The 14,244-nt window shown below is 45.0% G+C and overlaps 1 protein-coding gene across 6 annotated transcripts in view; it reads left to right on the forward strand.

Moving 5' to 3' along the window:
• The window catches only part of Lrch1 (leucine rich repeats and calponin homology domain containing 1), a 201,801-nt gene that overhangs the window by 97,704 nt on the left and 89,853 nt on the right, over window positions 1-14,244 (forward strand). For all 6 annotated transcript variants that reach the window (XM_052732751.1, XM_052732754.1, XM_052732749.1 and 3 more), the window contains exon 3: window positions 12,335-12,461. In XM_052732751.1, the coding sequence (XP_052588711.1) occupies window positions 12,335-12,461 (127 nt within the window). The remainder of the gene's footprint in view (window positions 1-12,334; window positions 12,462-14,244) is intronic.

Raw genomic sequence — 14,244 nt, forward strand, 5'->3', positions numbered from 1 at the left:
CTCCTCCTGCTCCTCTTCCCCCTGCGTCCCCAGCCTAGGAGCCGGTGCCCTCTACAGTCAGGGCACTCATTCAGATTTCGGTCATCACGTGAAAGAGTTGTACAGCAGTGAGCTCATCGCACAGGGCTATAGATGGGGAAAATATTTCCTGGAGGTTGTGCGGTTTTTCCCTTTTGGAGCAAGTATCCTGAGGACTGTGAGGGCCCTGTTGCCTGAAGGTGGGTGGTGGGGCAGAACCAAAGCCTGTGTCCTCTGAGGAGAGTCAGTTAGCCTTCAGGTGGTCAGTAATTTGAATGAGACCTACAGGGAGTTTATGCAAATGGTTTTGAGTGCTCTCTCCTTTGTAAGTGATGACTCCTCATGAGACCCTGGTGACCTCAGCCAGAACGTGCCCTGGAAAACAGCCTAGCTTCAGTGTGGTGACCGTTGAGTGTCTGGCTGTAGTGCTGACATCTGCAGGCACTTCTATAGCATCCCTAGGGCTAGCCAGGCATCCTTTATTGCCTTCTTAGGTAAAGGAAGCTTCTCCTCTTTATTCCTTGGGAGTCACCAGACTTTTGTACTTAGATCTGCAGAGACCCCCCCCCCCCCCCCCCCCCCCACACACACACACACACAGGACGGCTCTGCAGCTTTTACTCCTGTAGAAAAACACGATCACAGTTCAGGTAGGATGTGGTTGATCGTAGCTCAGAGTGATGCTGCCTGTTCCGTTAGGGGTGAAGCTGAAGGGTTCATGTACCTTCCATAGTTTCTAGGAGCTTAGCACTGATCCATGAGCAGAAAGAACTCAGGAGGTATCAAAAACCATGGAATTCTGTTTGGTAATGATGCCAGTGCCATTTTCCTGCTGTGGCCTTGACCACTCTTTGCTGGTGACTTTTCTGCCTCTTTCTGTTTCTTCTGTTCCCAAGTCCTTTCTCTTCCAGCGCTTACTTAAAGCCCAGGTTTCCCAAAGCTTTGGTCCTTACAGCTTCTTCAAGACCTGTCTTACAAGTCCCAAGTTTATTCTCCATCTATTTGGCTCCTTTGAACACCATTCCACACTTTCTCCTTTGCCTGCCATCCAGGTCCTCTTGGATGATGTCCCATTTATACCTCAAAATCCCGCACAAATAAACTGAGTATAGCGGTTCCAGTGAGAATGGCCCTGTAGTCTCCTATGTTGAAAACTTGGTCTCCAGTTCCTGAAGCTGTTTGGAAAGGATCAGGAGGTGTGGCTTTGCTGGAGGAAGTGTGTCCCTGGGGGCGGGCTTTGAGGTTTCCAAAGCCACAGGCAGTTCTTAGTTAGCTCTCTCTGCTTCCCATTTGTGGTTAGAGATGTGAGCTGCAGATCCAACTGCCTGCTGCCTGCTGCGTCCTCTCCCACATCATGGACCATTAAACCTCCGGAACCATCAGCCAAAGAACCCTTTTCCTCTCTTGTGTTGCCTTGGTTGTGGTGTTTTACCACAGCCGTAGAAACGTAGCCAAGACCACGCCCATTTCGTGTGTATCTTGGCTTCTTTCCCACTCCCGTTTGTGCTTTTACACTTTGCCATCACCTCTGTTTGAGATCTCAGGATTATTTTGGCCCCTTTCTTACACCCCTTTTTGCACTAATCATGAATGACCAGTGCAGCAATTTATTGCCTCCTGCTGGAAAATCTGTGCCTTTCTCCTGCCCTTTTCCTGGATGTCCTTTGCTTTTCTCATTCCAGAATGAATGTACGTAGGGATGACCCACAAGCTTTGGTAATCCTGGTGCTGAGAAGGTGGTTGGCTATCAGAAGCTTGCTGGCCAGTCAGTGTGGTAGTATTGTGTTCCCCAAAATATTGTGCACCCTAATAAACTTATCTGGGGTCAGAGAACAGAACAGCCACTAGATATAGAGGCCAGAAAATAGTGGCACTCACACCTTTAATCCTAGCATTCCAGAGGCAGAGATCTGCCTGGAACTCTGAGTTCAAGGCCACACTGGAAACAGCTAGGGATGGTGACTCACATGCCTTTAATCCCAGGAAATGATGGCAGAAAGCAGAAAGATATATAAGGCTTGAAGACCAGAAACTAAAAGCATTTGGCTGGTTAAGCTTTTAGGCTTTTGAGCAGCAGTTCAACTGAGATCCATTCGGATATGAGGACACAGAGACTTCCAGTCTGAGGAAACAGGATCAGCTGAGAAGTTGGCCAGGTGAGGTAGCTGTGGCTTGTTCTGTCTCTCTGATCTTCCAGCGGTCACCCCAATACCTGGCTCCAGATTTGTTTTTATTAATAAGACCTGTTAAGATTCATGCTACAAGTCAGCCTAACCTATATGGCAAGTTAGAGGCCCATGAAAAACCCTGTCACAGAAAACAAGGTGGATGGCTCCTGAGGAACAACTCCTTATGTATGCTTGCACACACGCACACACATGCGCCCCTGAACACACATGAGCACCCTCCCTGTAAACACACACAAGCATATAACTACAAAGCTATGTTGTTGGTTCTGAAAATGTTTGATAAATTAACATTCTTGGTGATATTGATATTGAGTTCTTTTTGAAGATCTCCCTTGATTTTTAAGCATTTGTTCCCATCATAAACGAAGTAGATTTCAAGCAGCAGTTTTTACAGTGAATACCATCCTCTTTGAATTTTAGAACTTTAGACATAAGGAGAAAAATTATTTTGAGGTTGAGGCATTATCTAATCAAACTGGACATTGCTTAGCAGTGGTTGCTACCCAGTTGGGGTGTAAAAATATGGAATATTTTAAGCAGTGAGTTATTTATACTCAAGAGGAGACTGATGGACTGTTATTGTGGGAAACCAGTGCAGTTGTGGTACCCAAATATGGTCCAGGCATGCACAGCTAAAAGCCTGTGCAGCAGCTACTTCAAAATGGGGCTGAATTCTGAGGAGTGGCTTGGAAGGTTCGTTCTGGGCGTCTGGCTTTCATACAGTTCTACTTTCAACCCAAATCATTAACACGCCTTTTACATGTGTGGCCATGAAATTAATTGGCATAGCTCTCAAGAACACAGTTCAGGTTTTAATTGAAATAATAAGTGTGTGTTTCTAGTTTCAAGGCATTTGAAGTTTGCAAATGAGGGTCATATGCAGGCTGCAGTTAGCACAATAGTAGCACTCTTGAGACCCTGGGTTAAAGTCCCAACAGTAGTCAGCAAATAACCTTTCAGATTGAAGAAATTATGTAACGCATTACTACCTTTGTTCTACAGTTAAGCGTAAAGATAGTCTTTCTTTGATTTTAGCTTTATAGCGTAGAATTAAAGTGCGTCAAAAATATCACGAGATAACCCAAAGGCAGGCATTTGTAGTTCATTGTGGAGAAAGATTCCTGTGGGAATGAAGGATGTGGGGAAGGGGGTGTTGTGATGAAGGGGAAGTCTTCAGTCATTAAGGGAAGCGAGGGTGAGACACTTGGCCAGGGTGGACTTTTCAGGAAGGAGGAAGCAGGAAAAGGAAGTGGTTCTCTATGGATATTGTTCCCTGCCTTGTGAGTATGAAAACGAGCAGGTGTCGTATGTAAAGCAGAGACAAGCTGTGCTGCTTTAGTGGGAGGCGAACACATTTCACACCACGGAATAAAAATAGAGTCAGGTGAGGTAGCCTGTAGAAAAGGAAACTTCCTGGCTAAAGTAACCGCTGCTTCCTGCAGGCCAGGTGCCCAGCACAGGCAGGCAGGCAGTCAGTACAGATGTTTATGCCTTCTCTCTGCTGGGAGCAGCAGAGGCTGAGCCTGGGGTGGCCACACTGGAACCAGCCCGGTAGCGCTTCAGGCCTCTGGTGTTTCCTTATCAGTTCTGTGAAGGTTAATGATTTCTGTGACTTCTGAAGACCTAGAAGTAGACCCCAGGATTCATGTTTTGTTAGAGAAGAGGTGCTGGGGCGAGGGATGATGGCGGGGAGGAGCTCATTGTGAAACATGCCCAGTCCTGACCAGACTAAACACAGAACTTGCCTGGGGTCAGAGCCTCGTGTGTCTCTCCTCAGCAGGTCTTTGAATGATTATATTTATTTTTACTGGGATGTGTTTTCCCTGATTGAAACGCAGAATCCTATTTTGTTCATTTTCTTTTTTTATTTACCCAAACTAGTAATTATTATACAATAAACTTCATAACATCATAAAATATCTAACTTATGTAAAATTCTCCTAATTGTCTTACACATTATTATGGTTTTTCGAGACAGGGTTTCTCTGTGTAGCTTTGGTGCCTGTCTCGCTGTGTAGACCAGGCTGGCCTCGAACTCACAGAGATCCGCCTGGCTCTGCCTCCTGAATGCTGGGATTAAAGGCGTGCACCACCACTGCACGGCTCGTCCTACACATTTTTTAAAAATGATTTATTTAAATTTATTTTATATGCATTGGTGTGAAGGTGTCAGATCCCCTGGAACTGAAGTTACAGATAGTTGTGAACTGCCATGTGGTTGCTGGGAATTGAACCCAGGTCCTCTGGAAGACCAGCCAGTGCTCTTAACCGCTGAGCCATCTCTCCAGTCCCAGTCCTACACATTTTAAATGTGCTGTTTGACATACTTATGCTTAACAAGTTGTTACATCTTTTAGGTCTCCAGTAGTGTCACCCCTGCCCTGCGTCTGATACCTTGCTAGTCATTTCTTAAAACAGCTGACATTTTAGCAGTTAAGGACAATTGAAGTAGTTAAGCACACGGCTGCTCTTTTGTTAACCTTCCTTTATAAACCATATTAGTCGTTGGGTACGGATGGCTTCATTTTTATGTAAGGATTTAGTGTTTGACTAAGCACTTTTGCATCTAGAATCTCGTGCTAGGTAGCTCTTCCAAAAATATGTTTTACATTTATTTATTTGAGTGTTTATGTGTGCGTGCATGTGCGCGTGCCTCTGTGTGTGTGTGTGTGTGTGTGTGTGTGTGTGTGTGTGTGTGTGTTTGTGTGTCTGTGTGTACACACATACGAGCCATATAGCACCTGTGAGGAGGTTTGAGGACAACTTTCTGCAGTCAGTTTTCTCTTTGGTTAGTGGGTGCTGGGGATCCAATGCAGATAGTCAGTGTTGGTGGTAAGCTCCTTTGCCTGCCGAGCCATCTTACCACACCAAGGTAGATCTTACTATGTGCATTTTTTTAGCCAGCAAAACCAGAGAGACTAAATGGCTTACCTAAAGCTGTAGGTAGAAATGAATGTTTTGGCAGAGGTGGGATTTGAATTCCTGTCTTTTGTTTTCCGGAATTGGTGAGCATTCTACACAGTAGTACAAAGGTCATAGTAGATACATCTGTGGTGAACTTTTATTTATTTATTCATTCGTTTGTTTTGGTTTTTCGAGATGGGGTTTTTCTTTGTAGCTCTGGCTATCCTGGAACTGGCTCTGTAGACCAGGATCGCCCCAAACTCACAGAGATCCACCTGCCTCTGCCATCCCAGGGTTGGGATTAAAGGTGTGTGCCATCACCTCCCAGTGATAAACATTTTTCTATAAATTATTCCTAGGTCAGTTCTTTGTACCTTCATTAAGTGAAGACACATAAACACACAACTATATCCTGTATAACTAGGGGAAATAAGAATATTATTCCCCGACAGTGAAATCACATAAAGAATATTACACATCTATATTTTCACTTATTTCAAGAAAAATAACCCCAAAATAAACCAACAAAAAATCATTAATTTAACCTCTCAAAATGGACACTGATAAGTACTTTAGTCAAAAGACATATAACTAATGCTTTCTGAAAATAACACATCAGAAACATCTTGGCCTGTGAATCCCTTAATTTAGGAACAAAAGGTGGGGTGCTAGTATTTGAAAATTGACCCTGTGGATTTAGGCACCAAACAGAACCATAGATGGTCTTGAGCTGTGTGACTTGGTCTTCTGATGAGAAATAAACACCTGAGGAGTTACTCAGCTGAGAAAGACAGCGGTGACATCAGAGGACCTGGTGAAAGCCAAGCCTTGGTCCCTCTCCTCCCAGACAGAACAGGGCCAGTGGCAGGAGGAGGTAGGCAGCCTCTCCCGAAGTGAGGACAGGAAGTCTCAGGCCACCACAGTTGAACCCGTGAGTCTGTGTCAACCCCAAGGAGCCCTTTCCGCTACAAATCAACTCGTTGGTAAAGAGTTGACAGAAGTAAACAATAAATAAAATTAGCTTTTAGACAGGCTCACTGATTTGATTGGAGAATAAATATGGGCCTTATCAGGTACCATGTGGCCTTATTCTTAAACGTTCTTTCCATGAAGGCTCTGTTTACAGCCTGGAGGCTCATAGGAGCCGAGTGGAGAATGGGGAGGGGGTTGGGCCCTTGGGGCTTGCCTGAGAGAAATAGCTATCAGATGCCTGGCTTCAGGAAGCTAAGGCTGCTGACATCTGCAGTCGACCTGGGGCTAGAGGGATACAGTCGCTCTTCCTCTTCAGGAATGTTTCTCTGGGAGACCATGGGCCTTTGGCAGCCATGAAAACTGCACATAATCCAAAAATACCTTTCGACCAAGTATATGGAACGATGCTGAAGGAACAGGTGGGTGGCACTGAAGGAACACGCTCCTGCCCATGCCATGCTTTTGTTCTGACTAAATACTTAACCCCAAGGACCTGAGGCGGGCCAAGCAGCTTTTGATGTAAAAAGCATTCATTCCCACCGAAGAGGCCACGGGTGCTTTATAAGCTTAGGTTTTTAAAGAAAATGTGTTATGTCTTTATGGATGGCTTTAGTCAGAAAAAGGGTCACTTGGGTCACTTAACCTGGTTAGGTACCTTCATCAGGTGGTGAGACCTGTAACAGAAGTACTGGGAAGATTTCAGTGTGGATTGGAGGGTAGAAATTTCTGGAAATACCCATCCCCCATACTCCTTTCCTCAGCAGAAAGTTGAGATGTGCCTCCATCCTAAGAGAAATGCCCAGTTAACTTTCTTTTTGGCCAGTCCTCACTTTGTGAAATAGGATATTTATAAACTGTTCTGCTTTTTATAGTTCTGGTTTTGAGCCTAGCCTTTTTAACGGCTGAGCCATCTCTCCAGCCCCAGCCCCGGTTCTGCTGTTTGAGACCAGGTCTTGCTGTCACCTAGGCGTCCCTTCTCCCTCAGCTTCCTAAGTGTCAGATTATAGGTGTGTACCCCAAGGCCCAGTTGACATATTTATAAATATTTCATAATCACAAGTTACGTTGTGAATTATTTATACTTGTCACCTTTTAATAACTGAGTTCTCTTTTATAGAGGTGATGGCTACCAGAACCCCTCTCAGAGCTTGAGAAAAGCCAGCCAAGCACCAAAAGGACCCATATCCAACCAGTTTCTTAACCAGGTCCTTGTAGGGGGGAGAGGGCTGTGGGAGGGATCTGAGAGGGCTGAGAGGGCTGAGTGGCCGGCTGGTGGCCCCCTTCTCTCCTCTACTGTTCCCAGAGATCGGAAGAGTGTCATAGTCTGTCTGTTTTTCTAATCTTCGTAGCCAGGCCTGGGGCGGGGTGGGGGTGGGGGGTTGGGGGTGGGACAGGAACTCTTCTCTTTCCTGCTGGACCTTTATGGGAAAGCTCCTCTGCCCAGTTGTGGAAATAGCTTTCTTGCAGATCTGGGCCATGGGGGAAATAGTTGGTGTGCTGTTTCTCACCCTAATAGAGCTGGGCAGCATGTGCCTGCAGTAGGAGCGATGTTGAGGTGTTGATTGAGGGAGGGCCTCCATTAGATAGGCTCCTTGCTCAGCACAGCACCTGCTTTTTCTGAGCGCATAGGTCAGAGATGCCCATCTGTGCACCAAATTCCTTTCCCTAACTATGTACAGGGGAGGCAGAGTCTCCTGTATAGGTTATGAACCACCGGGCATGGGTTATGTGCATATCTCAGGGAGTTCTCATATATAGAAACACCCATGTGAGGAACATCTAATCCAGTTTATCTTGCTAGATGATGTTTCTTTTCTGATCATAAAAACACTTGTAGGAATTTTGGAAAATATGGCAAAATGTGCAAAGGAAAATAAAAACCACTTTTTAGATACCTCCCCCAATGATCACTAATGATATTTTGATAGGTTAGAACTCTTTCTTTCTTATTGTGACTTACAGATGTTTTTGCCTCTAAATAGGCATGCACACAGGGCATGGCATTGAAATGTCATGCATGTGTGCACAAACACACGGAAGTTTTTAATAGTTGCAATCACATGCCATTGGCTTCATCTACAGAAGAGTGGGGGAAAGAAAATCAGAGAAACTGTAACCCATCTGTCTCTGTGGTTGGTAGCAGGACAAAAGGCTTTGGGGGTAATGGGGAGGCTGAACTAATTGGCTGACAGGAACATGTGGAGAGGCAACAGAGTTTCATTCATTGACTCTTTGTCTGACTTAGAAAACTAAACACAGCCAGTAGGAAGTTCAGAGACTTCTATGTGATCTCTTCAGGCAGAGTGGAGTAAAACCCCCGTCCGCCTTTGTTGGCTACTCCGGGAAGCTGAAGCCGTCCGGGTACCAGCATCCTTTGGTAGAAGGCTGCCTTGTTCCTTTCCCTCTGCTCCTTTGCAGGCACTCATGCCGACTGCAGTTGTAGCAGCTCCTGTTTAATGGTATGGAGCTGGGTCAGACATTGGAACTCCACCCACTGATTTATAGGTTGCACCAATTCCCTCCCTACACAGACAGTGACTGTCCTTTGAGAAGCCACACCCATGTACACCCAGGATATGCACATGGCTGTGTTTTATGTTTCACCCCAAGCACCTCTCTTCCTTTTCATGCTTAAAACCAGTATTAAAAGTCTCAGGTGCTGGAGAGATGGCTCAGTGTTTAAAAGCACTTGCTGTTCTTCTAGAGGACCCAGGTTCAGTTTCTAGCATCCACTAGGTGTTTTACAACCGTCCCGTACTAGGAGATCAGATGTTCTCTCTGGGCACCTGCACTCATGTGGTGCACGTTTGCAGGCAAAACACTCACAAACATTAAAAAAGAACTCTTCTAGCAGTGAATTCTGAATGTGAAAGCCCGAACAGTGCTGGCAGAGTACCGGTCCTGTCTGACTGACTGCGTTTCCTGTACCTGTTGTCAGGGGAGAGCAGCGGCATCAGTTAGACGACGGTGTTCTGTTCGTGTAACAAAGCAGTTGAGATGGTCAGCTTAAAAGGATGAAAGGTTTGGGTTGGCTTTCTTTTGGAAGTTCCAGTCTCGTCAGTTAGGCACCATTGCTTCCGTGTCTGTTGCTAGGTGGTGTACTCCATGGCCAGAGCGCCATGGTTCTCTCAGAAGGTGGTATGCTTTTTGTTGTTGCTGTTTTTTCAAGTCAGGGTTTCTCTGTGTAGCCCTGGCGTTCCTAGAACTCACTATGTAGATCAGGATGGCCTCAAAGTCTCAGAGATCTGCCTCTGATGTGCTAGGATTAATGGTGTGGGCTACCACCGCTCAGCTGGTGGTGGGCTTTTAAGAGGCATCTTTTGGGGACTGTTTATGACCTAGGCTGTAACAGCACCAGCTCCATTGGTCTTGGTTTGAGGGAAATGAGGGAAAGGTTGTCCTTCTTCCTTCTGTCCTTCTGTCCTTCCAAGGAGCTCTGTGGCACCCCACTGTGCAAAGCTGCCTCCTGCAGAGGGCCCCTGTGTGTTTATAATGCCACCCAGGAGTTGGGGAGAGTTGTGAGCTGCAGTGTGGTGATTTGATGCCTGTACAGGTGGAGGGAACTGCCTGGTGCTTAGCATCTTCCCGTCCTTAAACTGTGGTCACGTTTCCATGGAAACCTTTCGGCCCATCACTGATACTGAAATATGTGACAGTTGGAAAGTTGAATCGCCCGACTCTGCTTCAGGACCGCAGAGTGCATTCTTTCTGTCAGATTGCATTTTTTTTTTTGAAATTGCAAATTTCTTTTTTAAAAAATATTTCATGATAACTAAAAAAAAAAATTGAAAATAGTTTTTTTATGTTATACATTTTAATTACAGTTTTCTCTCCTCTAACTGCTCCCAGATCCTCCCAACTCCCCACACACCTAAATCCATACTCTTTCTTGTTCTTTCTCTTTAGAAAACAAATAGACTTCTGAAAAAAAAAAAGATAAAAACAAACAGACAAATAAATGCACAGGCCAAAAAAACCCCAAAAAAAACCTGAAGAGAAAGTACACGAAACACATGTCAAAGCAGAGACATACCCGTTCACACACATAGAAATCCCATAAAAACCCCAAACTGGAAACCATAATATATGAGCACAATACCTGTGAAGTTGAAAAAAAAATTCCCAGACTAAGCATTTGAGACACCCTCCCCCCAAAAAAAGGACTTCCAAAACCACTATTCAGTTCATTTTGTGTTGGCCATCTACTGCTGGGTGTGGGACCTGCCCATAAAAGTGGTTAGACTTGCACAGGCCCTGTGCATGCTGCCGGTCTCTGTGAGGTCATATGTGTGTCAGTCCTGCTGTGTCTAGAAGGCCTGCTGTTTCCTTTGTATCTTTTATCCCCTCTGGCTCTTAAAATCTTTCTGCCCCCTCTTCCGTGGGATTCCCTGAGCCCTGGCAGGAGGGATTTGATACTGACATCCCATCTAGGATGAGCGTTCCAAGGTCTCTCACTCTCTGCATACAGTCCAGTTGTGGGTCTCTGTGGTTGTTCCTGTCCGCTGTAGGAGGAAGCCTCTGTGATGATGGCTGAACAAGGCGCTGACTATGAGTGTAGCAGAGTGTTGTTAGGAGTCATGTTATTGCTACGTTGCTTTAGTAGAATGATAGTATTTGGTTTTCCCCCAGGTTCATGGCTTTAGCTGGTATCAGGTTATTGGCCACCTGAGCAGTGTCTTGTCTGTGTTCCCTCTTATGGAATGGGCCTTAAGTCCAGTCAGATAGGAGTTGGTTACTCCTACAACTTTTGTGTTTCCAGTGTACCTGTGTATCTTGTGTGCAGGTCACCATTGTAGACTGAAGGTTTAATAGCTGGGTTGGTGTTGACTTTCTCTTTGGGTAGCAGGGGTGAAGGCTGTAGGCAGGCACTAGCCTGACTTCTCCATGTTCAGTGAGTTGCTGAGGTGTTATCTCCAGCAATTGGCCTTACTCTCAGTTTGTGGAGAGCCACCGATATCCTTGGCAATAGCCTGGGTTGTTTATGGGTTTCCATGGGGCTCCTATGGCCAACAACTCCAATGAGATGTAACCTCAAGATTTCACTTGGTGGCAAGAGGTGTTTTGTTATGGCTTTGTCTCCTTGTCATTTGGTGATTCCATTTAGATTTCTTTCATATTTATATATTTTTTAAGAAGATTCTACTGTAGTAGGTTTTTATATGACCCCTCAAATGGCCCTTAGTGTTAGCTGCCCCCCCCCATATTCTCCCTCTTATTCCACTTTCCCTTCCCCTCCCTGGATGCTCCTGTTCAAGTCCCCTCTCCCAATCCATCAATTACTATCTATTCTATTTCCCCTTCCTAGGGAGATCCTTCCCTCCCCCATCCCTTACTCTATACTTAACCACTATGGTTATATGGATTGTAGTCTGTTTATCGAAGACTTACTAGCTAACATCCACATATATGCAAATAGATACCATATTTCTTCTTTTGGGTCTGGGTTACTTCATTCAGAATGATTTTTACTAGCTCTATCCATTTACTTATGAATTTCATTTTTTTAACATTTCAGTAAGAGTCTGTTATATAGTTGTACCACATTTTCATTAATTACTCGTCTGTTGAGGAATATCTAGGTTGCTTCCACTTTCTGACTACTGTGGAAAGAGCAGCAATGAGCATGGTTGAGCATGTGTCGTTGTGGTTGGATGAAGCATCTTTTGAGAGTATGCCCAAGGGTGGGATAGCTGGTTCTTGAGGTAGATTAATTTCCATCTTCCCAAGGAAGTGCCACACTGTTTTCCCTAGTGGCTCTACAAGTTTGCAGTCCCACCAGCAATGGACGAGTGTTCCCTTACTCTGTGTCTTCACCAGCGTGAGCTGTCATGTGTTTTATCAATCTTGGCCATTCCGATTGGTGTAAGATGAAATCTCGGCATGGTTGTCAAATTGCATTTTGATGTTTGTTATCCAATCTTGTCTATCTACTCCTCCATTCTTTTTTATGTATTTTTTCTTGTGCACTTAGTAATTTGAGTGATTTCATAGACAGAAGTATTAGAGTTTTTATATTTATAAAAAATCTTCTCATGTTCACAGCTGGGCATGGTGTGCAGGCTGTGATTCTAGCACTTTGGAGGTCAGCATGGGCTATGGAGGGATTCCAGGCCCCCCAGGGCTACAAGAGAGCCCCTATCTCAAATAACCCCGAGAAAAATGCACTTACCAACAAAAGAGAACCTGCTCATAGGCAGCATCATGAAGTGATCTTTCTGTTTATGTGTGTTCTTGTTGTATTGTCTTTACAGCCGAAATCAGCTGTCTGCCCTGCCCGCCTGCCTGTGTGGTCTGCCTCTCAAAGTCTTAATCGCAAGTAACAACAAGCTGGGATCACTGCCTGAAGAGATAGGTCAGCTCAAACAGTTAATGGAGTTGGTATGTTACTGATTTCTAAGATGTTCTTCTTTGCTAACTAATCATAACCGTTAAAGGTTCTCCGAAAGACTTTGTTATAGACGGACAAGGAGAAGGCGGTAATCATCCTTTCCTATCACTATAACAAATGCCCAAGACTAGGAATTTTATAAAACAGATTGTTAAATCACAGTTTTGAAGGCTGAAAGTACCTGACCAAGCTGGCCATATCTGTTTGGCCACTGCTGAGGGATTTCTTCATCCACAGCTGATGGCATCACGGTGGGAGCAAATGTATGAGGGAAAGAGCACACGAGTAGACCAGTAGCCAAACAGAGGGAGGGACCAATTTTGCGATTTTATAGTGATCCACTCTCGATGGCCCTTACTGAGGTCCTGCCAGCACTATGATAACCCTGACTAAGGCCACGCCCCATTGCTCTAATCACCTTCCATTAGGCTCCACTCCTTAAAGGATCCCCCTACTTCCTTCTACTACCAGCCTGGAGACTAAGGTTCGGCGTATAAACCCTTGGGACCAACATAGAAACTACAGCAGGTGACTATCCTTTGGAGGCAGCGTGTGATAAAGTCATTAAGTGAGGAGACAGTGACAGTGGCATCCTTGCTGTGCTGGGTTATGGTTCCTGAAATTTACAAGTTGCCTGTAGATGGCACCTGAATCTTACAGGTTTGCAGTTTTGAAGTTGACAGGTTCTGGCATTGTAACTTTTGCAGATTGCATTTATGTACAAAAAAGTATGGTTAAGTTAGAAAAATCTCCACTATCTAAGATTGGAGGCCATACTTAATGACGTCAAAGAGCAGAAAGAGCAGGGTGCTGTGATTCTGTAAGGAGTTTGGCACGTCTAGAACAATGCTGTATTCAATCCTGGACATAGGCTATGGGTCCCTTATGCAACGAGCTGTCTTTGCCAGGGTGTCCCTTGATCCCAGCTCCTGTCTCACACCTTAGTACTGCTGCAGTCCTGTCTCACCCAGACCCACAAATTACAGAATGTCAGAGCGCCAGCAGGTTCTAGAAGCAGTGTAGTCCAGGCTCTTCTTGATCGAAAGATGGAACCCACGCCAGCAAGGCAATGACATATGGAAATTGACCGGTCGTGGTAACTTGAGTGAAACACTGTCATCAGTGGCACTGTCCAGTAGACATCCAAAGCCAAAAAAAAAAAAAAAAAAAGTAGTTTAAATGTAGTGGTGGCCACGTTTAAACAGTTAAAAGAAACAAGAGAAAGTTCTTTCTGTAATATGATATTTAACTCTAGAGGGGCAATTATGGCCCCTGTACGTATATGACAGAAAACTATTAAGATGTCTGTTGGTGCCCTTGTGTTTGTACTGAGCCCTTCCTGCCAAGTCCAGTATGCATCTTTCAGGGGTCACATGTCACACATAGGATCAGTCACACACTGGGTGCTCAGTGCCACCAGGGCTGGGTGCCACTTTGATTGACAGCTCTACAGACATGGTGTGTTATGTTCTGTGGCCCCCTGGGTCTGGGCAAGTGTGCTTTTAGTGAAAAGCATTTTTGATGGGAGGGAGTGGCCTGGTTCAGCGTGTAAAGGAACTTGTCACCAAGCCTGGTGACTTGAGTTCAATTCCTTGGACCCACATGGTGGAAGGAGAGAACCAACTCCCACAGTTATCCCCTGACCTCCACATGTGCACTGTGGCACGCACACATATTAATAGCAATTAAAAAACATGTACAACATTTATTTGTGAAGCAGGTGAAATTTACTAATGATTTTATTTAACAATGAAGAGGTGATAGGACGTGCCT

The sequence above is a fragment of the Peromyscus californicus genome, unplaced genomic scaffold (assembly GCF_007827085.1).
Source record: "Peromyscus californicus insignis strain IS unplaced genomic scaffold, ASM782708v3 Scaffold_12__1_contigs__length_115047231, whole genome shotgun sequence".
NCBI lineage: Eukaryota > Metazoa > Chordata > Mammalia > Rodentia > Cricetidae > Peromyscus > Peromyscus californicus.